At 47.4% G+C, this 27,056-nt stretch overlaps 2 protein-coding genes across 6 annotated transcripts in view; one reads left to right on the top strand and one right to left on the bottom strand.

The window, feature by feature from the left end:
• Window positions 1–7,712, top strand: part of LOC132435887 (uncharacterized) — a 33,799-nt gene extending 26,087 nt beyond the window's left edge. Inside the window, exons 3-4 of the transcript XR_009521670.1 lie at window positions 1,834–1,925; window positions 7,573–7,712. The gene's annotated coding sequence lies outside the window, so the exon portion shown is untranslated. The remainder of the gene's footprint in view (window positions 1–1,833; window positions 1,926–7,572) is intronic.
• Window positions 7,651–27,056, bottom strand: part of ACAD10 (acyl-CoA dehydrogenase family member 10) — a 49,041-nt gene continuing 29,635 nt past the window's right edge. For 2 of the 5 annotated variants that reach the window (XM_060028070.1, XM_060028072.1), the window contains exons 12-21: window positions 26,134–26,307; window positions 17,890–18,290; window positions 14,258–14,398; window positions 13,625–13,762; window positions 13,411–13,501; window positions 12,361–12,519; window positions 11,486–11,658; window positions 9,586–9,729; window positions 8,509–8,586; window positions 7,651–7,906 (exon numbers count right to left, since the gene is read on the bottom strand). In XM_060028070.1, coding sequence (XP_059884053.1) covers window positions 7,766–7,906; window positions 8,509–8,586; window positions 9,586–9,729; window positions 11,486–11,658; window positions 12,361–12,519; window positions 13,411–13,501; window positions 13,625–13,762; window positions 14,258–14,398; window positions 17,890–18,290; window positions 26,134–26,307 — 1,640 coding nt within the window. In that variant the 3' untranslated portion in view covers window positions 7,651–7,765. Of the gene's footprint in view, window positions 7,907–8,508; window positions 8,588–9,585; window positions 9,730–11,485; window positions 11,659–12,360; window positions 12,520–13,410; window positions 13,502–13,624; window positions 13,763–14,257; window positions 14,399–17,889; window positions 18,291–26,133; window positions 26,308–27,056 lie in introns of all 5 variants that reach the window. The other 3 variants (XM_060028071.1, XM_060028074.1, XM_060028073.1) reach the window with 3 other exon arrangements.

Raw genomic sequence — 27,056 nt, 5'->3', positions numbered from 1 at the left:
TACCTCTGTATCCTCAATTAAAAGCATACAAAGCAAGTGTTCCACCCATGTTGGAGTTAGTGCAGAGTGCCAGGCCATCAAGTGTACACAGAGGATTGTGTCATTGTGGTTTAAAAAAAAAAAAGGAAAAATAAAAGACTAAGTGAATCAAAAGCTCTGACTGTGAATACAGTATATTGGCAATATCTGGGGCCTATTTTATTATATGAGTCCTCATAGGACATTTAAAAATAAAAGTTTAAAAAATCTATTCTCTCTGACTTCTTCAGAAATATTTTTTTATTTAACTATTAGTAGGGATCTGACACTGAATAATGGCCCTCCTCCAGAAACAAAAACGGATTAACATTTGTCCTTTTTTCTTTTTCAGTTAAAAGCCTGTGCTGCCAGAGTTGCTGGTCTTTGATGCTGAGGGATTACGATTGGGACAATAATTTAAAAGATGATAATAAAACTGTTATTGTGCTCTGATTTTAAAGTTAGTTCAAATGAAACAAAATTAGACATGGCCCTTAAGAGCAGCTTTTCACATATCCCATATAAGCAGGCATTCCCAGGGGCTTCCCTGGTGGTGCAGTGGTTAAGAATCCACCTGCCAATGCAGTGGACATGGGTTCGAGCCCTGGTCTGGGAAGATCCCACATGCCACGGAGCAACTAAGCCCGTGCACCACAACTACTGAGCCTGCGCTCTAGAGCCGGCATGCCACAACTACTGAGCCCGCGTGCAACAACTAATGAAGCCCACATCCCTAGAGCCCGTGCTCCGCAACAACAGAAGCCACCACAATGAGAAGCCCGTACACCGCAATGAAGAGTAGCCCCCACTCGCAGCAACCAGAGAAAGCCCGCAATGAAGACCCAACACAGCCAAAAATAAATAAATAAATTTATTTAAAAAAAAAAAAAAAGCAGGCATTACCTTCCATGAGTAATAAGCATTGTTGGTGGCATCAGACTTTCCTCATTCCAGAGTATGAGTTTTTAGCATCCCTGAAAATCATCTAATATGTGGCTATTTGATTTTGTCTAAAAGAAGAAAAGTAGTATTAAAATGGAAAGAAACTGAAAATGGGAATCAAGTGCTAACCAGCCGTGTGATCTTAGGCAGGACCCTTACTTTCACTCACTCAAGTCATATCACAGGCTTGTGTGGCAACGTGCTTGGGTCCCCACTTGTGTGCACAGTTGTGTGTATCTGTTTAGCACACGTGTTGGTTCACAGGTTCATTTATTCTGGTTTGTTCATCTGTGGTGCTCACCATACCTCACCAGCAGCTTTCTCACCCCTGGTCCCCTAGTTTTGGGGGCCCCTCTTCCCCATGCCCATCCTACTGACTCTGCTTAAAGAAATCTTACCTACCAAGATTCAGCCCAAATTCCATCTTCTGGGGAAGTCTTCTGTAACCACACTAGCTTTCTTTAGCTGCTTTCACACAATTTTCAGTTCAAGGTCAACCAAACACTGCAGCACAAGATTAACTGCATGTGCTGAAATCCTAATATATTTGTGGCTCCACGTGGCTCAGTCTGCCCAAGGAATTAAGCACAATTTAACTCTCAACCTAGATTTCTCCCTGACAATCTGTATTGGCTCTTTCTTCCACATTTCTTTCAATCTGTTTTCTTGTTCTTATGTAAATCTTTGTTCTGATTTTTTTTTGTTGTTGTTTAATCTCTTTTTCTCTAGGTCCACTTTCTCTTATTCTCTCCATTGCCCCTTGTCTGTGGACTCAGTGCCAGGAATGGAACTGACAAAAGCAAAGTATCCTTAGATGGAAGAAGAATGAAGCTGGGAGAGGAACTAAGCAAGCAAAATGTAATGTCTTTTCAGGATGCTGCAGAGGGAAGAGATGTGAACACTTCGACATGAATAAACATTGTCCTCCCACTGTGCTGAGATCATTGGGAGAAGCACCGAATTGGGTAAGAAACAGCCATTCACTTCCTCTAAGAAGTTATACAAAGTCTTAGCCTTGAAATATTCCAAAGCATTTCATTGTTAGGGCCCAACAGTGTGTTTTCAGGTCGAAAAAAATCTAGTTCCACCTGCTCTCTAAAAACAGTGGTAACTGAGGTGTCCTTTAGGGTCCCCAAACTGTGAGATTTTAAATATTTGGTTGTTTAGTCCCAGTGCTGGGACACTGACACTATCAAATGAAAGGTGTTTTTTGGTTTGTTTTTGCAAACAGTGTGTGGGGGTGGGGGGGTGTAATTCAAAGCAACATTTAAACGGAAAGACATTCTCTCTCAGAAGCAGGAGGGAAAAGTGCGGTCCAGCAAGGGCTGCCCTCCTTATTTGCACATGCAAAGAAACTCGTGACAGGCTCACCCCGCCCCACCTGCAGCCTGGCCCCCTAAGGCAGTGAGTAGGTACCCTGGAGATTCCCCGGCTTTGGAAACACACTCACATACTTTCTTCATGGCAGGACATGCCTCTCCTTGGCTAGCTGGGACTTCTTTTTCTTCTTCCTCCTTTTCCAGGTGAGGCAGCCAGCACCTCTCAGGAAGCCCCTCAGAGATGGTAAAAATCCATGCTTCCGAGTGGAAAGAGCTCTACAGTCTCGTAGTTTAGGTCTGAATTCACTGACTAGCTGTGTGATCTTAGGCAAGTCATGAAACCTCTTTGAACCTCCGTCTCCTCACCTCTAAAATAGCTAGAAAAACTATCTGCCAGTTGTTTTAAGGGTTCAGAATAATACATGTGCAGTTCTTGGCACCTGGTAGGTACTAAATATCTAGGAGCTATTACTCCATCCAGGTGACGAAGTGAGGGGAGTCTAGCCATTCTCCTCACCCTCACTTCTCCAGATGGGGTCCCCAAACCAGCAGCATTAACTGTGAGCGTGTTAGGAAGGCAGACCTGCTGAGTCACGCTTGGCAGTGTAACCAGATCCCTGGGTTCATTCCTCTGCACGTCAGCCTGTGAGAGGCTGCAGCCTCAGCTGTGCCAGGCCCTGGTGGGGCCCCCGCAGGACTGTATCCCAACTGGAACACAGCCTCCTCTTTAGCCCCCTCCGGACTCCAGCCACGTGAAACACTGGCATGTACCGCAGGCTTCGTATTTAATCTTCGCGGGTCAGCTCATTTAATCTTCAAACAATCCTCGGAGGGAATGCTGTTCTCTCCATTTTCCAAATGAGAAAACTAACCCTACATGATGAAAAATCGCTTCCCTGTCGTCACCCAGCTCATCTGTCACAGAGGCAGGTTGAAACCCAGGGTCATTTGAATCCAGAAGTGTGGCTGACAAAGCCTCTCCTTGACTAGACTCTTGCTGGGCTCCTCTAAGCTCTCTTCCCGACTGGGCCTCAACCTCAGCCTATAAAAACAGCAGACTCTCAGCACGAATGACTTAGGGTCTCTGTGAGAGGCTAGGAGCCTCACTGCCTTAAGCGCCTTAAGTTAGATAACCCAGATAAGTTTCATGTGGAGCCCTCCACCTTCCCGCTTTTTGTACATTTAGCAGGAATTTCCACGTGTAAACCCCACCATCGCCCCTCCCTGCTCTCTCATTCTCCCTTTAAAATGCCCTCTGTACAAATGGAAGTTGAGGTCAGTTCATGCTGGGCCCTCTTTCCTACTGCAATAGCATATTACTGATTAATATTTGTCCTTAACACTTTAGTGTCTGTCTGTGTTTATCTGTGACACCTCTTTACCACTAGGTTATCTATCTAATGCTGATAAGATGGAGAATTCCCTGAAATCATTTCTCCATTCAGCCAACTCGATTAAAAGAACTCTGCTCCCAGAGTACTTGTCCAATAGGTGATCACAGGTTTGGACCCCGGGTCCAAACCTCTGTCTTTCCTCCGTCTTTCTGCTCTGACGCTTACACACATTAGTGAGGTCGATGGAGGGGAGAGGGCTGTAGCCGCAGGGCACCATGGAGGGCAGTATAAATACTGATCCAGATGTCCCAGAGATGCTCAACCAGTGCTTCGGCCCTGGACTTGCATCCAGTTTCCCTGTGACTGCAAAGAGGTGAACTGCAGCACAGCCCTGGCATCCCCAAGGCATCCCTGGGGAACTCTAAGTCCCGGGCGGTGACAGACAGGAGCCGTCTCTTAGATGACCACTGGGGACTCTAGAAGGGGAATGCTGGTGGAGAACACTGGAGCCTGTTCTTTCAACATCACCCCCAGTGATGTCCTGAAGGCACCCCACCCAGGTGAATTACCTGGAATCCAGTCTCTTTCTTACAGCCTCTCTGGGATTATTCTGGAATGATCTGACAATATCTGAAATCAGGGCTTGGAGGAGCACAGGCAGCTGTGGATGCCAAGACCCCAAGTCACTACAGGGAGCATGAGGTGGGGGAGAATGGGAAGGGAGGGCTGGAACCCTGAGGCCCGGGGACTGTCACGGGACCGCTGGGGAGGACTCAGCCCTACGGGAATCCAGCCCCTGATGTCAAGAGATGAGCAGAGGAATGTGTGTTCAATTGCTTTGGGATAGCAAATTACTGTGAGAAAAAACAATCACTAGTATGCTATGAGGACATTTTGTTCCCATTCCCAAGGCAGGCTGATAGGAAGGCAGGCCCAGCCACACAGGGCTGGTGGCAAGATGTTAAGTGTGCCACAGATAAAACTGGTCAGGCACGCTCATCACCATGCCAGGCCTGTCCACGCCCAGCGGGCACCCACACCACACGCTGACCCCACTCCAGAGGAGCACGGTGCTGGGCGTCACCACACTAGCTACTGCGTCGGCCCACCAGAAATGCTAACTGTCTGCTGAAGGTGGGGAAAAGCCGGATAAGGACCAGGTTCAACTTCCTTTATCCTTTGGATTTTTTGCTCATATCTTGTTAAGGCCCTGCCCCTCATACCCCTGCCTTTCCTCCTCTTTTTTTTCTTTAATTTTAATTTTGTGGGTGGTTCTTTTGGAGCCCTCTACAGCTTTAGGGAACTTTGAACCCGCTCTAGTCTTCCTTTATTCCTTCTTCATCCTGGTGAACTCTGGAGAGCAGAAGGAGCTTTTAGAAACTCAAATCAAAGCATATCGCGCTGCCACCTAAACTCACCGTTTTGTCACATTTAGAACCAACACCAAACTCCTCACCAAGGCCCCTGAGGCCTAATATGATCCACCACCTCCTACTCTCTCTGCTCTGTACCCAGACATACTGGGCTGCCCCACAGGGCCTCTGCATCTGCTGCTCCTTCTTCTGAAGCACCCTTGCCCATTCTCATCGTGCAGGTCTGGCTCAAATGCCTCTTCTGGCACAAGTCCTCCCTCCTGAGCCCCCAGCTCCGCACCCCCAGCAGTGCCTATCACATCACCCACCACAGCACTCACCACAGCACCCTCGTCACTCATCAGTCACCCAGCACAGCACCCACATCACTCATGAGTCACCCAGCACAGCATCCTCATCAATCACCCAGCACAGCACCCTCTTCACTCATCAATCATCCACCACAGCACCCTCGTCACTCATCAATCACCCAGCACAGCACCCTTGTCACTCATCAATCACCCAGCACAGCACCCTTGTCACTCATCACCCATCCCAACACCAATGTCATTCATCAGTCACCCAGCATAGTACCCACGTCACTCATCACCCAGCACAGCACCCACGTCACTCATCAGTCAGCCACCACAGCCCCCTCGTCACTCAGCAGTCACCCAGCACAGCCCCCTTGTCACCCAGCAGTCGCCCAGCACAGCACCCTTGTCACTCATCAATCACCCAGCACAGCACCCTCATCACTCATCAGTTACCCAGCACAGCACCCATGTCACTCATCAGTCACCCAGCACAGCACCCACGTCACTCATCAGTCACCCAGCACAGCCCCCTCGTCACTCTTCAGTCACCCAGCACAGCACCCTCGTCACTCATCAGTCAGCCACCACAGCCCCCTCGTCACTCAGCAGTCACCCAGCACAGCACCCTCGTCACTCATCAGTCAGCCACCACAGCACCCTCGTCACTCATCAGTCACCCTCCACAGTCCCCTTGTCACTCATCAGTCACCCACCACAGCACCCACGTTACTCACCAATCACCCAGCACAGCACCCAAGTCACTCACCACGGTCTCAGACACTCACCACCATCCCCCACTTGAGATGTGGGCCCCTTTATAATGGCAACTTGACCTGTTTTTTTGCACATTCCCCAAGGCCGAGACCAGTGCCTGGCCCAGAATTCGGGTGCAGTTGACAGTGGGGAGTGGAATTATTTCACCGAATGGGAGACCCTGGATGAGGGGCTGCTGGAGGCCACATCTCTATGACTCGCATCCTTCAGGCAGTGTCCACTCTGCCGCCCCAGGGCCTCCCCACTTTGCAGCACAGTATCTGAGGGAGACGTGGGGTTGCTCCACTGCATGGCTTCTATTTTCATCCCTGCCGCTGCACTACTTAACAAGCAAGGTTGACAAAGCTGAGGGCCACGTGATACAGCAGGCCACCAGCCGAGCACTTCCTTTTTCAAACCTCCTCCTTCCTAAGGCTTGAAACAAGTCAGGATGCTAGAACCCTGCCCGAGTTTGCAAAAAGTTGTTTGCCCGTGTAGTTGGTGTGACAGCAATTCACTGGGGGGGTCTGAATTTAATGGGCGCTCTCTCCATTAAAGCAGTCCCCTCAAGGGGGTCAAGTCTGCAGTGCAGCAGACGCTGGGACGATGGTCCCTGCCCATCTGGTCTGACCTGAAATGGGCAGCTGACAGCCACATCATCCCAGATCATGACATTAGCAGTCCAGGTCCTAACAGCCAGTGGCTTATCTCTGACTGCCACCTGGGCTCATGGGACACCCATTCCTTGAAGAGCTCAGACCTCAAGTGAGTATGTCCACCTTTCTCTGCAGGGAGAGTACTGCCCTCTGAATTGTAATTGCATGTTGCCCACCACCTCCCCTCCCCGCAAACATTCTGACTATAGAGCAGAGGGAGGAGTGGGCCTCACACACCAGAAAGCCGTCGTCCTTTGCTGACCTTTACATGAGCAGCTGTGAGGTGGCTGATTCGGGACCGACCGGGGTCACCGTGTCTGTGTCCCCCATGCATTTGGGTGGGCCGATGCACTGGGCAGGATCTTGTGTAAACTCAAGTATGAGGAGGCACCTGACGTACTGAGACAGGGGAGCTAAGGTGTGAGCCTTCATTCTCCATTCTCTTCGTATGACATAGAACATTTGTGATGTCTCTGAGGTATATTTTCTTGTTCTTTCATGTTTCCAAAGTCCCTTTCCAAAATAACACCTCAGTGTTCTGTGTTTTGGACATTCAAAGGAAGAAAATCAGATGGCAGTGGCTTCATGGCTGGGGTTTCATTCCTTTTTCCCAGGAGCACTCCCGCCCTGGGTCTGTTGGCTGCAGCCATCAGCTGGGAGCGGGGGTACGGAGGCACAGAGCAGCGAGCGAGCACGGGCACCCCCCCCCCCAGCAGGACTCCTAACGTTCGTGCAGAGTCCCACAGCCCTTATGCGCCACAGCCAGAGAGAAGGGGGCCTGGCTGCCCAGCCGGGTGCCTGGACTGAAGACCAGCTCTCCACCCTCTATCCTGAAACCCACTCAGCTCTCAGCTAATCCCCTCCCTCCTTGTCTGAAACAGGCAACTCCAGGCTTCTTACAGAAGTGTCTTCTGTGGGGACCCACCGAGGCTGAGTTCACAATAAGGATGGAAGGACAGAGCTGCCGGGCAGGGTGCAAGAATCACACATACCAGGTCTTTCAAAGCACATCATTTAAAGTTTTGGGCACCACAGGCCTGACAGGGATGATCTGGCTCCTGCAGTCCCACAGGTCTAACTGCAGCGCTTCAGCTCCATCTTGGCCACTGCCACCCTGTGCACCTCATCAGGGCCGTCGGCAAAGCGCAGGGCTCGAGCCCTGGTGAAGAACTGAGCCAGCGGGTAGTCGCTGCTCGGCCCTGCTGCTCCGAAGGCCTGGCAGACACAGAGCGGGAGGGGAGGGAGCCCTGGGTGAGCCCTTGTCTCTGAGAGCCCCAGGAACAAGTGCCTGCTCCTAAGATCTCAGAACGGCTCATAACAGCCTCCTTCCCAAGCTTGTCCCCTGACACCTGTGTGATAACAAGGTTCTGGAAGACTTCAGGTGGGGCCGCACTTGCCATCCCAGGGATGCCAGACTCCCAGGTCTGCTCTGCTAGGTGACTTCTGCCATCGGGAAATCCCTCTGTTGGGGCCAGGGATTGAGATTTGGGAAGGAGGCATCCCTGCATGGTTAGGAGGCTGGGCCTGCTGAAAGAAGGACCTAGGTTCCCCAAATCTGAGCTCAGCTCCTTTCAAGCTGAGTGACCCTGGACAAGTCACTTCACTTCCCTCTGCTTCTGTTTCCACATATTCAAAATGAAGGTAGGAATAGAACCCCTCATAGGGTTGTTCTGAGGAGGAAAAGGAAAGTCACATGTGGTGAGTGTGCGACAAAGGGCGGCTATTAGTTTACAGAAGGTTGGGCAGCTGAAGGAGAGGGAGTTTTGCATCTGTTGTAAATGATTCAGACGAATCAGTGATCCATCATCTGTGCTCACCTGAATAGCACGATCAGTCACTCGGTAGGCCATGGGCGGGGCCCCCATTTTAATCATGGCAATATCCAAAGCTGCAGCCTGCAAGGAAGACGAGGTGTGGTTAGGAGGGCAGACCCGAGGGCTGAACACTTGGAAGGACGATCAGTTTCACAGGGAGGAGTAGAAACAATAGCTCAGAACAGAGAGCTGAGGTCCCGCTGGACCACAGGCCTTGCCTGGTGCGTGGTCCCTGCCCAGCACTGACAGGGGTGGAGGGGGCAGCGGGGTGACTAGGAAGGGCCTCGGGATGTTGTGCGGTGTGAGTGGCTGTCTGGTCAAGGAAAGACTCAGGGCGTCTTCCCAGGTGACGGGCAGCATCGCCAGCACACACACAGGGCAGGGTAGTGAGTGGCTTGTGCCTCATTCAGGGTCACGGCCAGCTCTGTTTCCAAAGGGTAAGTGGAACAAGGCCAGCCAGGACTCTGGGGAATTGAGCAGCAATGATCTGCCCTCGGTCTGGGATTTTAATCGAAGCCCCCGAGAGCCCTCATACCTGGCACTAGATTGCCAAGAAACAGGGAACTTGAGCCTGGGTTAACCCACTGCTACCGAGGCCTCTCGGCTAAGGGGTGGAGGCCCCATGGAGAGATGGAGAAGGCAGGGGTCAGCATGGCATTGTACCTGGCTGTTAGAGGCCCTCAAAAAGAGCCATTTAAAAAATGTCACACTTGAAAATAAAGCTTCTCCTCTGGCTAACTCCATGGCTTACTCTTAGTTTGCTGGATGCCCGGAAGTCCGGGTGGGGCCGTAGCTCAGGCTGGGGCCCTGGGGCCCTGTCAGGTCCACTGTCTTGAACCCAGAAGGTCACTGGGTCAGTAAGACAGAAAGTTCAGTCCTCTTTTATTGTACGTTTTCCATTTTTGAAAAGCTGCCCAAGTAGTCCCAAGGAGAGTTGAAGCAAACTTATTTATGTCAAGGAGCCAAGTGCTTTCTCCATGGTTTGCTGAGTGGGGAGGGAAGAGTCAGCATCTAGAGATTCCCGGGCCTGCGTCCCTCACTGCGACCTCAGGACCTCTGTGAGGCCCCTCGGCCCTCTACCTTACTTCCCGCCACGTCCATGACATGGGCAGCTTTCAGCACCAGCAGCTGGGCCTGCTCGATCTCCACTTGGGACTGGGCAATGTCTGCCAGGACCGTGCCCTGCTCTACCAGGGGCTTCCCGAAGGCCATGCGGGACTTCGCCTGTGGACACAGGAGACAGGATGGGAGGCACGGGGCTGTGCCCTGCAGAAGAGGTGGGTGGAAGCACACAGGAGTGGGCTGGAGGGGAAGGGGGGCAGAAGCGGGACTGTGCAGTTCAGGTGCCACTTTGCCAGCTCTCCAGCCACTGGAAACTCCCAGGGAGAAAAGCCAGAAGCAGACAACGTTCGTGGGCACCGTGGAGCTAGTCAACGTGGTGGCTGCACAAATTACCTCCAGGAACCCCTTTACTCCATCCATTCCGCTCCTTCTGGGCAGGCTCGGCTGCCAGGCAGGGACAGTGCTTGATCTGAGCTGCCTCTGGCCCAGGGCTACTCTGGGAACTAGGCAGTGACTGTGGGCACCTCACACAGGCAGGGGAGGGCGCCCTCTGCTGACAGCAGGGCCTGCTTCATGTCCTGGGGTGTCCTCAGGAGCAAAGTCTGGGTGCCAGACCCCTCCTCAGGCAACTGTTATTGCAGTGGGGATTCTACAGTCTTTGAAAGTTACAAGCAATCAGAAAAACTTATAAGGTACCTATCCCCCACCCCCCCTTTTTTTTAACTAAAAACAGTTAATGACACAAATAATATTACTCATGGCAGAAAATGTATCCATTTTCAGACACACAAAAAAAAGAAAAAACATAAACACCTGGTATTCCATCATCTAGTCACACTTAATATTTGGTGGATACCTTTTTGTATGCATAAACATACATATGCAGTTTTTACAAAAATATGGAGTCATACTCTTTATAATGCTTTGTAGCCTGCCTTTTTTTTTTTTTCATTAAGAGTATCTCTCTATATATCAAGAAATAGATTTCTACAGCATCATTTTGGAATTTCACTGCATGCCCATAACCAGGATTATCTGACCAGGCCCCAGCTGTTAGCCTTATAGGTTGTTTCCAACGTATTATAGTCATGGCTGTGGTGAACCTCCTAGTATTAAATCTAATTACTCTCTTGAGACCAAGTCCTATGAGTGGAATGGCCATGTCAATACTATGGTACCTTCTAAGACTTCTGACACGTACAGTCAAACTGCTCTGCAGGATGGGACTGGAGACTATACCTGAGCTCTTAAGAAAGGAGCATTTTCTTTAAAAAAAAAAAAAAAAAAAACCCAAAACCCAAAAAACTAGTCAGTCTCAACTAAAAAGCTTGAATCTCAGGTTTGCTCAGTAATCTGTGCACACCGGACCATCTCTGTTCTTTGGACAGTGTTTTGTGAGATATTTTGGAGGCTTGGGTTTGCTTCATCTTTGTGAAATTGATATCACCAATCTGAATTACCACTGCCAGCAACAGCTTTCTTTTGTGTGGGCTTGCAACCCTTGAGGGGGTCAAAGAAGAATAAAGTTTTGGATGTGCTTGGGGAGGAGGATGGCGCAAGGCTGAACGCTAGAACCCTAGGTTCTCCCTGGTATCTGATTTTTAAAGATGACCTGGTAGCAGGAATGGTCATCAGTAGACCATGACCCTGTGGACCTTGGAACCTTGCCCACTGCTGCTACAGAGCCTGGCCTTTTCCTTCTGGTCACCTCGACAGAGTGAGGCCCATTCTGCTCTGAATTTGAAACTTTAGCAAAGTAGCAGATGCAAAGCAAAGACAGGGACACAGCTTCTTGTAAAGAATATCACCTTGCTTCACCTGCTAAGTCTGCTCTCAGAAAACAGTTAGGATTTGAAGTTTGATAGGAAAACAGATGGGTCGTTCTGGTACAGAGACAGTCGCAAAGGGAAGTACTCACTCGGGCCTTCGTGAGTGCCAGCGCTCTCTCGGAGTACCCGATCAGCCACATGCAGTGATGGATCCTGCCAGGACCCAGTCGGCCCTGGGCGATCTCGAAGCCCCTGCCAGGGCCCAGGACCATGTTCTCCTTGGGCACGCACACCTGCTCAAACAGGACTTCGCCGTGGCCACCTGAAAGACCCAAAGGGTACCCCCGAGCCATCTGCCTAACTTGTTTTCCTCAGATGTGTTTATCTCATCTGCTGGCAATGAGTTTATCTCATCTCCTGCCCTTTTGTAGCCTTCTAACTGGAACGTGGTTGAACATGTTGAACAGGGAGGGAAGGAAGGAGTCTATTAAAGATGGGAAATAAATCACTGATTTATAATATCAAATGAATAGTCTGGCATTCCTTTTATAAAACATGACTCTAACTGAAGCTGAATCTCCTTAGCGGTATGTGACTCTAACAATGTAGTGATCCTACAGAAACACCCAAGGCAGAACGTGAACATCATCAGCAGAGGGGAAGAGCCCCTGTAAGAGGACTTCCAGGCCTGGAGGTCGGCTGTCCACCCTGGGGTCTAGAAGAGAAGGTCTGGAGGGCACTTCCTGCCTCCTGCTCTGTCCTCTGTGGCCTCCTTACCTCACAGAGTCTGGCTTATCTTCTAAGGATGGAAGAGAAAAAAAATAAAGGGATAAATGCCTGTCTGAAATTTGCCTGCATGGTTGATACTCATGGATGGAATTGAAATGCAGGAGCACATGGCCTTCCAAATGTCATCATACCCTTACAGGTGTTACTTCCTGCAGTGGAAGTGCTGCCCAAAGCCTTCTCCTCAGGCCCAGACCCAGACCCACACAGAGAGGCGAGCTGCTCCTGGGGGGCCAACCTGGTGCGTCCTCCAGCCCATATACCGTCAGAGGCCGGATGATTTTTATCCCCGGGGTATCCATGGGAACCGAGAGCATGGACTGCTGCTGGTGGCGTGGGGCATGTGGGTCTGTTTTTCCCATAAACACGCAGAGTTGGCAGCGAGGATCCAGGATGCCTGCCAGGAAAAGAGAGAGACCCCATCATCTGGCGCGAGGGCCATCAGATTTCCTTACACACGCAGTCCTGGCCCAGGGAAGCTGAAGCCAGTGAAGAGAGAGGGCCCTTTAAGACTTCACATGATCAGATGAGGACGTGCAGGCCCTTGACCAGCAGTAAAAGCAATTGGTTTCTGTCCCAGTGAGGAAGGAATCCAACATTCTAAGAGCGGTTTTTTTTTTAAAGCACCAAGTCAAGTTGAAAATATAGTTTGGAGACAAGAAGCTGAAAACTGCTACTTTATTACTGGCAGCCTGTTCTGCTTTGTTCCCACAGGCAGTGGAAACATGATGGCTTTGGACACAGGCTTCAGAATCAGGCCAGCCTTCCCTACTTGCTAGTGGGGGGCAAGTACCTTAGGCAAGTACTCAAGTCACTTCTCCGTCCTAGTTTCCTTCTCTGTAACATGGGGATAATAACACGGACCTTCCGGGGAGGGGTGCGGACTCAGCACGTATGGAGAGCCCTGCAGAGTTAACGCCTGGTGAACAACAGGATTATGACCAGCCCTTCTGCTGAGGCACACCTGACCTCACAGCACGGAGAAGCCACCAAGGAAGTGACCTCCTGCCTTTCCAAAGGGAGATGCCCACAGCAGAACCAAGAGAGGGGAGTGAAGCAGAGGTTCCTGGAACTGTCACGTGGGGTCACCTGGTAACCCACGTAGAACCTCTGGTTCCCCCAGGGTTTGCTGCCTTTTCTGAGAACAGACACAGAATCTCCTTTGCATCAAATGGAAATGAAGCTAGTCCCTCCCACAGTTTCTCAGACAACAGCCAGGCAGAGAAGACATGCTTATCAATGCAGACCCACATAAGTGTGATTGAAAAATGAATTTCAGGCCAAATACCTGAGATCCACCACTTGTGACCATTTATGACATAGAAGCCATCCTCCTCTTGGATGGAAGACTCAATGTTGGTGGCATCTGAGGAGGCAACCTGAACGACAGCACATTCTGATTACAGCTGGTCCTGCAGTCCCTGATGGCAGAGTGCAGATGGGCTCGGGCGAGGGTCTGGCCTGATGAGAAGGGGTACCTGTGGGTGACCCAAGCAAGGTACCTGGGGCTCGGTCATAGCAAAACAGGAGCGGGCCTTTCCCTCCAGCAACGGAATCAGCCAGCGGGCCTTCTGCTCCTCAGTGCCGTATCGCACCAGAAGCTCCACGTTCCCTGTGTCTGGAGCAGAACAGTTAAAGATCTGGAAAGGAGAAAAAGCAGAAGGGTGACTCCCACATCCATATTCAAAACTTCAAACACCCCAGAAGCATGGACCCGGGCTCCTTCCAAGTCACAGGCCCTCTGACACCCTCGTGAAAGTCCTTCCTCTCCCCAAGGAAATGCAAAGACCCACGACATTCTGAATATAGTAGCTCAGAGCCCCTGAAGCTCAACCACGGAGCTCCTTGGGGGAGAGAAAGGAGACTGGAGCTGGTGGGCTGGGGCCCATGGAAGCCAGCCAGGCCGTGCTCACCTGGGCCCTAACTTCCCGGGTAGATGCCCACCCCAAGCTGCTTTCTTGCTGTGGCTCCAGCCACCTGCTCACAGTGTCCTCCCCCATAAGAAGTCTGAGTTTGCATCAGTGCTCCTGGGTCCAGTACAGCTGCAGGGAACCCCATCGGCCCAGGAGGGTGGCTGAACTCGTGTGGAAGATGAGGATTTCCTCCCACACTGAGAAGGACATTAAAGAAGGTACCTCAGGAGCATACAGAGATGTGCCCATGACCTCACACAAATGTGCATACTCTACGTTGGTCAGCCCTGCTCCGTATTTTTTCTCGGGATCAGTCTCCACCGGTAGAAAAACGTTCCAAAGTCCTTCGGCCTTGGCTTTCTCCTATCACAGGAAAAAGAAGTCAGGGATCCACAGACGGTGATTTCATTTTATTTTGTCCCGCGGAAAATAACGAGGCCAGTCCAAACCATCGGGCTGGATACAAACCCTGCAGATCTGTGGGAGGAGAATATGAGGGCGCCTGGAGACAGCCCAGTCCTAACAGTGACCGTGGCAATCAGTTCACTTCCCTGGTACCCGCATCCCAGGCGCCCTACGTACACCACCTCCATCACTGTTAGCATCACTACTGTCGCCACGACGCAGCTTAGAACTCACTCCATGAGCACAAGAGAGTGAAGGGTCCTTTAGTGAGCCTGCGGGGAACCAGCCTAGGACAGTTGGCGGCAGCCTCAGCTGCTTTGATGAGGTGCCTAAGGACATCCCCTGATCCAGCTTCCTTTATGAGGCACAACTTTGTTCCTGGGAAAGTAACTCTGGGTTTCTGAACGTAGCTCCCAACATGGAAACTAGGAAGTCTAGCTTGGGGGTCGGGAGCCCAGGCCCTGAGTCACACTGCTTGGTTCAGACCCTGCCCCACCACAGCTGCTGGGAGACCTTGGGCAAGATACTGGAGAGCTCCACGTGGCAGTTTCCTCACCCGTGAAACGGGATGTCACCACCCTCGCTATCAGTCACGGCTACTGAGTGAGCAGTAGGAGTGGATGGTGACTAACTGATGGGAAAAAGGAACCGCATGGGAAGGTTATCAGGAGCTCAGATTAGAGGAGGCTCAGAAATGGACAGTAGCCCAGGCAGCACAGCTTAGGACAGACACTCTGCACTCCTGCTGTGCAATGAGTGAGGCCAGCTGTTTTCTCTCTTGAAAACACCGTTTACTCTTTCAGTTGCAGGAAGGGCCAGCCGGCTGGCCTAGCTGGCTCAACATGCCCACTTCCTGGCCGGCGGGGTTGGGTTGGCACCTGGACTGACAGCTCTGCCAGACTGTGTCCAAAGGTGGGGAGGGAGGCCCCCAAATGAAACTGGGGTGCTGCTACCCAAAGAAAGGGGAAGAGTCTCTAGGCAGCCAACCAGTGCCCACAACACCCACCTCACTAGGTGGCTGGGGAGATGAAATGAGGTAACACACATAATATAAAGTGCTGGACTCAGAAGCTGGGGGCTGTACTGAATATTAGTGATGATGGATAGTCTTCGCACTGGGAGGTGACCAGCTGGCTGACTTTTCCATTACATTGGGCCTGGGCTCTAGGACATGTACTTCTAGAATCAGCACATACACTCATTGCTGTGTTAAGCTAATTAGCTCAGAGTGCAGCAACCAAGGAGAAAAGAAGGACAGATTAACTGGAACAAACGAATCAGGAAGGGAAGGGAAAAGTAGGAAGGGAAGCAAGGGAGTTCTGAGAGGAGGAAGAATAAGGGAATAAATATAATCATCTCCTTGTGGGAGGGGAAAAACCCACAGATTTGGGCCCAGAAGATCTGGATTGAGTCCAGGTGCTATTATTTCTAGCTGTGTCCCTGGACAAATTCAATTCCTTATCTTTAAATTGAGGTTCTTAATGCTTACCTCACAGGATTTGTGAGGTGCTGTGTAAAAGTCAAATACTTCTCATTTATGGGTAGTAATGACACTTTGGATAAAAGCCACGAGACATAATTTCACCACACTCCCCCAAAATCTTAGTTGTCCTTATGATTCCCATTTAGGTACGACCACAAGTAGAATGTACCCTAATCTAGGTTTTTCCTATGCATTCATTTTAGAGACTAGAGATGTTTGCGACATGAGCGTCTGCTTTTCCGATGCTTCTGTGCACTCCATAGGTACATCATACAGGCGAGGATTAAGTGTGCAGGCCGGTAGGTGGGGGATAGGGCATTTCACGCAGTAACAATGGGAGCACAGATCGGTAAGCACCTTTCTGATGAAAATTTGGCAATATTTATTGAAACTCAAAATGGCCTCATTCTTAGACCAGTATTTTTACTTCAAATAAATGATGCTGTAGAAACAGTAAATGGACACAGAAGCATGTAAGAGCATTCAATGTACCTTCCTTGCACAGGATCCAAACCACTTTCTTTTTTTTTTTTTTTTAAGATTTTTTTGATGTGGACCATTCTTTAAGTCTTTATTGAATTTGTTACAATATTGCTTCTGGTGTTTTCTTTATGTTTTGGTTTTTGGTCAGGAGGCATGTTGGATCCTAGCTCCCCGACCAGGGATCGAACTCACACCCCCTGCATTGGAAGGCAAAGTCTTAACCACTGGACCGCCAGGGAAGTCCCCCAACACCTTCTTATTCTGGGGTGCTCTCTCACTGTATAAATTTCGGTGGCATCAAGGCACGAGCATGGGACCTACACCCGACTGGCTGAAAATTCCCACCTCAATCCTGGAGTCCTGAGGAAGCATCCAGCAGAGACCTCCCGGTTGCTGCCCTAGTGACAGCCTTGGCCACGCTCCCTGCAGCCAGCCTTCCCTTGGCTTCTACTGTCTCCTTCAGGTGGCTCTTCAGCCTCCCTGTCCATGTTAGCAGCTAGCTGCTAACTCTGCTGCTTAAGTGACCCAGAGTGACCTAGACTGAGATCCCCACAGTGTCCTTCAGCCAGGGGCAGGGTAGACAAATTATGGTGCACCTGCAGTGTGGTCCTCTCGGGGGTCCATCTCCAGGAGCTGATGTGGGAAGGTGATACATCATCAAATAACATAAGCAAGTCGGAGATTCAAATGTATAAAACAATTTCATTACAATAGGAATAATAATAATATATATTAATGTTATAGGAGAACAGAGCTGGGAGGCTAATAAACCAAATTGTTGACATTGATTAGCTCAGAGGGCAGGGAATTCTAGAGAACTCTTTCTATGTCATGAACTCTTTCTATGTCATGAACTCTTTCTACTCTTGCCATGTTTGAGCTCTGGTTACTTTGCGATAGGTTTGTAACTAGGAAAAAAGAGATAACGCTATTTCTTTTTAAAGTAGGTGATGGTTGCATCACAGGCAGAATATGTGCTCCTGAAGACCTCAAATAACTTAAGAACTAACGCAAGCCAAGACTAATCCTGAAAAAGAACAGCAGGTATTTCCGTTATCAGCTAAAGTGGTGTCACTGTGTGTCAAGAGCATAAACACAGTTTATACTGGCCCTTTAACTTTGATGTTAGGGACTCTTTAAAGAGAGCCTTATTTAATTGATGCAATTTATATCATTTTGTTTCAAATTTACGAGATTCAGATATGCATAAAATGAGCCCACCTGCCTCAGAGTTATAAACCACAGACACGGCATTCCTCTGCCTGGCTGAGTATGAGGCCGAGACGCGGTCACACAGAAAGAGAAATGAAGTGAAACTGAGTGATCTAGAGCTGGCTCTTTCTAATGATGGTGGAAAGCAGAGATCATTCAACTCGGCCCCCCCATCTCTTCACTGACTGGGAGGGAACAGATGTGGCCGGCGTACGAGCTGAGGTTGGGCCTTGCTAACGAGGTCTCCCCACATCTCGAAACGCTGCTTTACCTTGAGATCTTCGAGCAGTGGGGAAGGGGTCCACTTCTCGGCTGAGGTCTGGTGATGCTGCAGCTCTGGCTCAGCGGGGTACACGTGCGGCTCCATAACCTGCTTCAGCCATTGATACAGCTCCCTGACTGGTGCGGAAAGGCCTTCTGGAGAGAAGACCAGAGCTCCCTTTGAGATATGAGCTGGGGAAGAGTCTGTCGAGGTGACATAACTCCTCATGCCTGGGGTCCTCGGCAGGGACTGTGGCCTGGCCCGTGTGTGTTGGGACCTTGTTAACGGTTTGGTGGCTGGCATCTCCTTGAAAACCCGGAACCCTTCTTTGACTGCAAAATCCCACGCCAGGTTAGACGTAAATTCAGTCAGCTTTCCAGTTTGTTCCCCAGTAGCCGAGCTTGCATGCCCTAAGCAGAGGCAAAGAAAACCAGTGAGTACCCCCCAAATAACCCTTAATAGTGATGCTAACATGTGACAGTATTGTTCCATCAGCCGCTACTACCACTTGCGGAGCACTTGACCTGCACCAGACTCAGCGCTAAGTGCTTGACATGCATTATTATAGCTAATTGAATTCCTGGAGCTACACAACTGTTTTAATCCCCACTTTACAGACAAGGATCCAGGTTTTAAGGAGGAGACATGCCCAAGCTTACATCAGTGGGCTGGGAGCAGAAGTTGGACTCAGTTGGCCTGCTCCCTGCTCTTTATCTCTTCTTTTCCTAAAGAAGCGAAATTAAATTGGGAATTCCCCAAATCACTTCTGCTATCACCTTGGGCTATAGGAAGCCATGAAATTCATAATAATAGTCGCAGGGGACTGGATTAATGGCTAGTTCCTGGGCACCATTTTGTCTAGATCAACACTGTCATCAGCATCACAGAAGTCACTCTACTCATGCTCTGTTTTTTTCTTTGCTTAATACACATATCAAGACTTTTTTAAGAAAAGATTTTTGAAAAAATTTAAATTAAGATGTAGCGTACATACATCCTCTTTAGAAAGTGTACAGTTCCGTGAGCTTAGCCAGGCAACCACTGCCACCATCAAGGTCAGTACACATATTCCCATCATCCCCAAACTTCCATGGGGTCCCTCTGTAGTCAGACCTTTCCCCTTGCCCCTGGGGAACAACACTGATCTATGTTCCTGTAGTTTGTCTTTTCCAGAACGTCACACAAATACATATGTCATATTCTTTTCAGTGTGGCTTCTTTCACTCAGTATATCTGGGATCCATCCATGTGTCTCCTTAGGCAATGTGAACATTGCCTTTTTATAGTGGGATTTTTCAGTCAGCTCACCTGGATTGTTTTTAGCATTTCCATGTTCTAAAGAGACTGTTTTCCTCATTTGCTTTGTATCAATAAATGGATCTTTGCCGAGGCCTATTTTACTTCTGGCTCCTGCCAATGGTCAAGGGCTAGTCCTCAAAAGAACCATTCTCATGCAGCTTTGGTTTTAAAGATATTATGCTATTCCTTACAAGTTGGGAACCAGATCCATCTGCTACACAGCAGAGAATGCAGCCCCCCGGACTTCAGCAAGTCTTTGCTTGGCACCTTCTGGGTACTGGCTATGGACCCAGGCCCTGGGGGACCAGTTGGGAATCAGGTAACCCCCTTCCCTGAGTCACAGACTTACAGCGAGGGCCACTGAGCATGAGTGGGCTAGGCTACATTTTCCCCTCCTAACTCAGACTGTACAGGTCTCATCGAAGGGAAAGATATCCCCTCCTTAACATTCATTGTTATTCATAATGATTTTTTTCTATTGTTTTGTTTCCATTTCATTTATTTCTGCTCTCATCTTTATGATTTCTTTCCTTCTACTAACTTTGGGTTTTGTTTGTTCTTCTTTCTCTAGTTCCTTTAGGTGTAAGATTAGATTATTTGACATTTTTCTTGTTTCTTGAAGTAGGATTTTATTGCTATAAAATTCCCTCTTAGAACTGCTTTTGCTGCATCCCACAGGATTTGGATTGTCATCTTTTCATTGTCATTTGTCTCTAGGTATTTTTTTATTTCCCCTTTGATTTCTTCAGTGATCTCTTGGTTATTTAGTAACATACTGTTCAGCCTCCATGTGTTTGTGTTTTCTACGTTTTTCCCCCTGTAATTGATTTTTAATCTCATAGCATTGTAGTCAGAAAAGGTGCTTGATATGATTTCAATTTTCTTAAATTTACCAAGGCTTGATTTGTGACCCAAGATGTGATCTATCCTGGAGAATGTTCCGTGTGCACTTGAGAAGAAAGTGTATTCTGCCACTTTTAGGTGGAATGTTCTATAAATATCAATTAAATCTATCTGGTCTTTGTGTCATTTAAAGCTTGTGTTTCCTTATTAATTTTCTGTCTGGATGATCTGTCCATTGGTGTAAGTGAGGTGTTAAAGTCCCCCACTATTATTGTGTTACTGTCCATTTCCTCTTTTATAGCTGTTAGCATTTGCCTTATGAATTAAGGTGCTCCTATGTTGGGTGCATATGTATTTATAATTGTTATATCTTCTTGGATTGATCCCTTGATCATTATGTAGTGTCCTTCCTTGTCTCTTGTAACATTCTTTATTTTAAAGTCTATTTTGTCTGATATGAGTATTGCTACTCCAGCTTTCTTTTCATTTCCATTTGCATGGAATATCTTTTTCCATTCCCTCACTTTCAGTCTGTATGTGTCCCTAGGTCTGAAGTGGGTCTCTTATAGACAGCATAGATATTGGTCTTGTTTTTGTATCCATTCAGTGAGCCTGTGTCTTTTAGTTGGAGCATTTAATCCATTCACATTTAAGGTAATTATCGATATGTATGTTCCTGTTACCATTCTCTTAATTGTTTTGGGTTTGTTTTTGTAGGTCCTTTTCTTCTCTTATGTTTCCCACTTAGAGAAGTTCCTTTAGCATTTGTTGTAGAGCTGGTTTGGTGGTGCTGAATTCTCTTAGCTTTTGCTTGTCTGTAAAGCTTTTGATTTCTCCATCGAATCTGAATGAGATCCTTGCCAGGTAGAGTAACCTTGGTTGTAGGTTCTTCCCTTTCATCACTTTAAATATATTGTGTCACTCCCTTCTGGCTTGTAGAGTTTCTGCTGAGAAATCAATGGTTAACCTAATGGGAGTTCCCTTGTATGTTATTTGTCATTTTTCTCTTGTTGCTTTCAATAATTTTTCTTTGTCTTTAATTTTTGTCAATTTGATTACTATGTGTCTTGGTGTGTTTCTCCTTGGGTTTATCCTGCCTGGGACTCTCTGTGCTTCCTGGACTTGGTGGCTATTTCCTTTCCCATGTTAGGAAGGTTTTGACTATAATCTCTTCAAATATTTTCTAGGGTCCTTTCTCCCTCTCTTCTCCTTCTGGGACCCCTATAATGTGAATGTTGGTGTTTAATGTTGTTCCAGAGGTCTCTTAGGCTGCCTTCATTTCTTTGCATTCTTTTTTCTTTATTCTGTTCCATGACAGTGAATTCCACCATTCCATCTTCCAGATCACTTATCTGTTCTTCTGCCTCAGTTATTCTGCTATTGATCCCTTCTAGTGTATTTTTCATTTCAGTTATTGTATTGTTCATCTCTGTTTGTTTGTTCTTTAATTCTTCTGGGTCTTTGTTGAACATTTCTCACATCTTCTTGCTCTTTGCCTCCATTCTTTTTCCAAGGTCCTGTATCATCTTCACTATCATTATTCTGAATTCTTTTTCTGGAAGGTTGCCTATCTCCACTTCATTTAGTTGTTTTTCTGGGGTTTTATCTTATTCCTTCACCTGGTACATAGTCCTCTGCCTTTTCACTTTGTCTATTTTTCTGTGAATGTGGTTTTCGTTCCACAGGCTGCAGAATTATAGTTCTTGCTTCTGCTGTCTGCCCTCTGGTGGATGAGGCTATCTAAGAGGCTTGTGCCAGCTTCCTGATGGGAGAGAGTGGTGGTGGGTAGAGCTGGGTGTTGCTCTAGTGGGCAGAGCTCAGTAAAACTTTAATCCTGTTGTCTGCTGATGGGTGGGGCTGAGTTCCTTCCCTGTTGGTTGTTTGGCCTGAGGTGACCCAGCACTGGCGCCTACAGGCACTTTGGTGGGGCTAAGGGTGGACTCGGGGAGGGCTCAGCCAAGGAGTATTTCCCAGAACTTCTGCTGCCAGTGTCCTTGTCCCCATGGTGAGCCACAGCCGCCCCCCGCCTCTGCAGGGGACCCTCCAACCCTAGCAGGTAGATCTGGTTCAGTCTCCTATGGGGTCACTGCTCCTTCCCCTGGGTCCTGAGGCGCACACTACTTTGTGTGTGCCCTCCAAGAGTGCAGTCTCTGTTTCCCTCAGTCCTGTTGAAGTCCTGCAATCAAATCCCGCTAGCCTTCAAAGTCTGACTCTCTGGGAATTCCTCCTTCCGTTGCCAGACCCCCAGGTTGGGAAGCCTGACGTGGGGCTCAGAACCTTCACTCCAGTGGGTGGACTTCTGTGGTATAAATGTTCTCCGGTTTGTGAGTCACCCACCCAGCAGTTATGGGATTTGATTTTTTTGTGATTGCACCCCTCCTACCATCTCACTTCAGCTTCTCCTTTGTCTTTGGATGTGGGGTATCTTTTTTGGTGAGTTCCAATGTCTTCCAATCGATGATTGTTCAGCAGTTAGTTGTGATTTCGGTGCTCTCACAAGAGGGAGTGAGCGCGCGTCCTTCTCCGCCACCTTGAACCAATCCTCGATTTTTTTTTCTAACAGAGGGTACAAAGTGTTTCCTTAATTTTCATTTCCTTAGTAGGATCTTGCTCTCAGAGTACTGCTTTGTCTCTTTGAAGGTCACTTGTATGAGCTTGGGTTGATTTAAAACTATCACTTCCGATATATTTTCCCAAATGTAATCCCAGCAGAAAAGACCACATCCATGACTGACGTCTTCCTAAATTGCAGCCACCAGCACTTTTTCCTTTCTAGAATTTCAGCAGCCATCTACAAGAAACCTAAACTTCAGTAACCACTTCTTAATGAGGAAAGTGATACTTGGGGTCAGCTGGTACAGACAGTAAATCAGCCCCCAGGCTCTGGTCACTGTTGTCCCTCTGCCAACCTAAGGATGAGCCCAAATCTCCTGTGATGACATCACAGAGAGAATGCCTTTGAAACACATTGTTCTTCTCCAAAACCCCCTTTCCCAGGGTGATACCAAGTATCTCAACTGTTTAAAAAAAAAAAAAAAGACTTCAACAGCTAATTAAGAAGACAAATGCGCAGAAATAATACTTGTGTTCAGAGAGTTGAGTTTTTTGTTTCCCTAATCAAATGATTTTATCCTATTCTTTAAAAAAACTGACTTCACTGTTTTTACGTAAGAAAACTAAGGCACTTCCTCAGAATGTCTGCTGGCTTTCCAGGTAGGAGGGAAGGGAGAGCACAACCAAGATCAGAGGAACAGGCCTGAAAGGACAGCACATCTGTTTTTCCATGTGGTGGCAAACACTGGCGTGTTTTGCCTCTGAGGCCAAGACAAGCTTGAGGCCAAGCCAGCGGCTCACAGGATCTTGGAAACTGTCAAAGGGCTTCCTGATAGGCAACTTGAGGACAACCTGGCGAAGTTTATTGGTGTAGAGATTCTAGAATGAATAATTCTGTTTTAAAAACTGAGAATATAATTGACATAATGGGCAAAATCTATCCAGCTATCCCCAGTCACTGGAGCAGAACCCAGTGAGAACTTGGCTGCCCACTAGAAAATGCCCACAGGCAATCAGGCCTACACATCACTGTTTGGACTTAGCAGCCATTCTGTTTAATTAAATGTTTCTGGTTACCTTTCACTGTAAAACCAAAACAAAAATTGGGAAATACTGGCTTAGAGCTGAGACTCTCCAAAAGAAGAGAAAATACCATTTCCAGGGATTACTGCTTGAGGTCACGGAGGGTTAAACTAGAAATTCTCTGGATGCTGATCCTTCTCTGGAAAAATCACAACCTTCTATTGCCACTAACACCTGGCACAGTACCTGGCCTAGGAGAGGCTCTTGTGAGTGAATGGATGACCAATTCCCCTATTGCAACTGCCTTTCTCAGAAGATTCTGGCACCCTGGCTGAGAGCAACATGCTGCCAGAAAGCCTCGGGTATTGATGACCACGAAGCTAAGGTGTCCCCACAGTACTAGCAAACCCACTGCTGGGCTTCTTTCTACGTGCCTTTTAAGTTTTCATCTCGGAAAATTTCAAAGACAAACAAAACTAGACAGAAGAATATAACGAACCTACAGGTTTCTACCACTCAGCTTCAACAACTGTCAAAGCATGGCCAATCCTATTTCACCCTCTGCCCTCCCCACCCCCACTGCCCTGGATTTTGCTAAAGTAAATCCCAAACACCACATCATTTTATTTATAAACATTTCATTTATGTCTAAAAACAAAGACTTAAAAACACCCACAACAATACCATTATCACACTTAAACAACAGTTAACTATGATGCCTTAATATCATCAACTCTCCAGTCAGAATTCATTTTTCACTGACTGTCTCAAATATTTTTTTTCAGAAAATTTCTTTTTTCAAACAGGGATCTGAATAAGGTCCAAATACTATTTTTGGCTAATGCATCTTTTAAGTCCCGTTCACTCTATAGGTTCCCTTTTCAACATCTGTTCCCCTTTTTTATCTGCTGAAGAAACTAAATTGTTTGCTCTGTGAAGTTTCCCAGAATCTGGATTTTTGTGAATGGCTCTGCCTCAACGGTGCTGTTGAATGTGCTCCGCTGAACCCTCTGTTCCCTGTAAGTTGGTGGTTGGCACTCGAGGCTTGGTCAGATCCAGGTTCGACTTTTGAGGGCAGCATCAGGAGGTATGTAATGTCTGGCTGCCTCTCTCGATTTCAGCACCATTAATGCTTATTTTCCAGATGCATTCATGTAGTAGGGGTGGCAAATTGGTGACACGCTAATTCTATCATTGGGTCCAGGATGCTTCTCTAAAGAGAAACTTTCTCTCATCAATCATTTGGTTAGCCTGATACGTAATTTGTATAGGAAAGGCAGGATAAATGTTTGACTCTCTTCCCTTTATTTACCAATTTTCAGAGTAATGGGTTGCTTTCCTGCCAACCTCCAAAGTCACCAGTGAGACACTGTGTCTTTGTTTCAGTATCATTCTTTACTCATGGATTTAAATATATTTGATGTGTTTCATCCATTTCAGCTATCATCATACTGGTGCTCAAAGTTTCCTGTCATTAGCAAGTGGGAGCCTATTCAGGTTGACTCCTGAGACCTTTAGATATGACCCTCTTAATCTTCAACAACCTCCTTGCTTTCTGGTACGGCAAGATGTTCCAGGTTCATCTTGTGGATATTCTGCCCTAGACCTGAAATCAGCCACTTCCTCCAAGGAGTCCTGGTTCCTTTTGGTGAGAATGGAATTTATAGATTATAATGTGGGTAATTAGGGGTACTTAATGCTATTGGCTTAGTCACTACTTCTAGGTCTTTTGGGTAGATTCTAACTGCTTGCTTTCTACTTGCCTTCCTTCTACATAGGAAACAAACTTTAATCTGTCTTTCTACTTTCTTAAATAATTTAGGGTATAGATTATTTCCATTTCTACCCTGTAGAATTTAGAATTAAAACTAACAACATTGTGCCATCCTCGCATATATATATGAACACTCCATAGGTGACATATGTATATATCAAACCATCAGTTCTAAGTAGCCATACTTAACTTTTCTTCTCAAAAGTTCAAACTTAAAAGATACAGTCTAGAAAACACTGGTTAAATAAAGTATTTTATCATATGTGTATATATGTATATATATATATTTTTTTTTTTTTTTTTTTTTTTGCGGTACACGGGCCTCTCACTGCTGTGGCCTCTCCCATTGAGGAGCACAGGCTCCGGACGCGCAGGCTCAGTGGCCATGGCTCACGGGCCCAGCCACTCCGCGGCATGTGGGATCTTCCCAGACCAGGGCATGAACCCGCGTCCCCCGCATTGGCAGGCAGACTCCCAACCACTGCGCCACCAGGGAAGCCCGGAAAATAATTTTATATTCTTCTATATGGTTGAATTCTTATCATGTATGTTTTTACTCTAAAAATTTTTGTGCCTTATTTTAATAACTTAAAAAATTTAAAATATTGATTTAAAAAATATATATATATATATGATATACACTTAATGACAAATGGTTGAATTAACTGAATCTTGTAGTTCGGTTACGAGAGGGTTTCAGGGATAGAAGCCCCTTGGCTGTGACTCACAGCCCGAGGCCAGCTCTCCCAGGCCCCCATTACCTGTGAGTGAGCGCTTGTAGACTCCCTGCAGGATTGCAGCAATGCGGAAAAAGGAGAAAGCCATGTAGAAGTTCCAGTTCTCAGTGGGACGGATCCCCATGTGAAGACAGTACATCCTGAAATACTCCTCTGCAGTAGGGATTCCCAGCTCAGACAGATCACTGTCACTCAAACCTGAAGCGACAGACAGACCCAGGACTAGGCAAAAACCCCATGCTGTCCTGTGGCTCCAAGTATTTGAATTCTGAAAATCACTTCGTCCCTTGGAAATCAGCTTCACAACTAGTTCAAAGGGTTATAGCTCATCATTTCAAGATGTCTGGAATCCAGGCATGAAGCTGTTATTCACAATTTGGCTCTTAAAAGTTTCAGACTAAATTGGCAGTAAAGGAAGGAATGAGGGGCCTCCAATTTCATCTGGGCCACAGTTCAGGGTGGATGCATATTATTTTCTACCAGTCATTTGATTAAAAAAATGGTATTCAAAGAAGATCTCGCCCAATTATGAAAAAGATAACTGCAACAAATAAAAAATCTTACCTATTTCCTTCATTTGTAACATTTGGATGGTTTAGAAGCATGTAATATGTTCTGTTCCAAGAATTTATCCTAGGAGTATAACTTATATACAGGCAAAGATATTACTACACAGATATTCACTGCCTTTTTTTGTGGAAGCACAGGGAAGGTAATACTTTCAAAAAAACAAAAACTGGAAACAAATATCCAAATAGGAATCAAACCAAATGCCTTATTAAGTTAATTCTATAACAATGAAATCCTATACTGTCATTAAAAATGATGCTGTAGGAGAAATGCTCAATACCTGAATTTCACGAAGCAGCCCAATCACAAACTGTTTCAGCAGAGTTTGCCCCAAAGCTTTGAGAAGAGCGCTGGCTCCATCCCTCACTCCCCCAGCG

The sequence above is a fragment of the Delphinus delphis genome, chromosome 13 (assembly GCF_949987515.2).
Source record: "Delphinus delphis chromosome 13, mDelDel1.2, whole genome shotgun sequence".
Classification (NCBI taxonomy): Eukaryota; Metazoa; Chordata; class Mammalia; order Artiodactyla; family Delphinidae; genus Delphinus; species Delphinus delphis.
The sequence above is the reverse complement of the archived record's forward strand: the minus strand, read 5'-3'. Positions and strand labels throughout refer to the sequence as shown.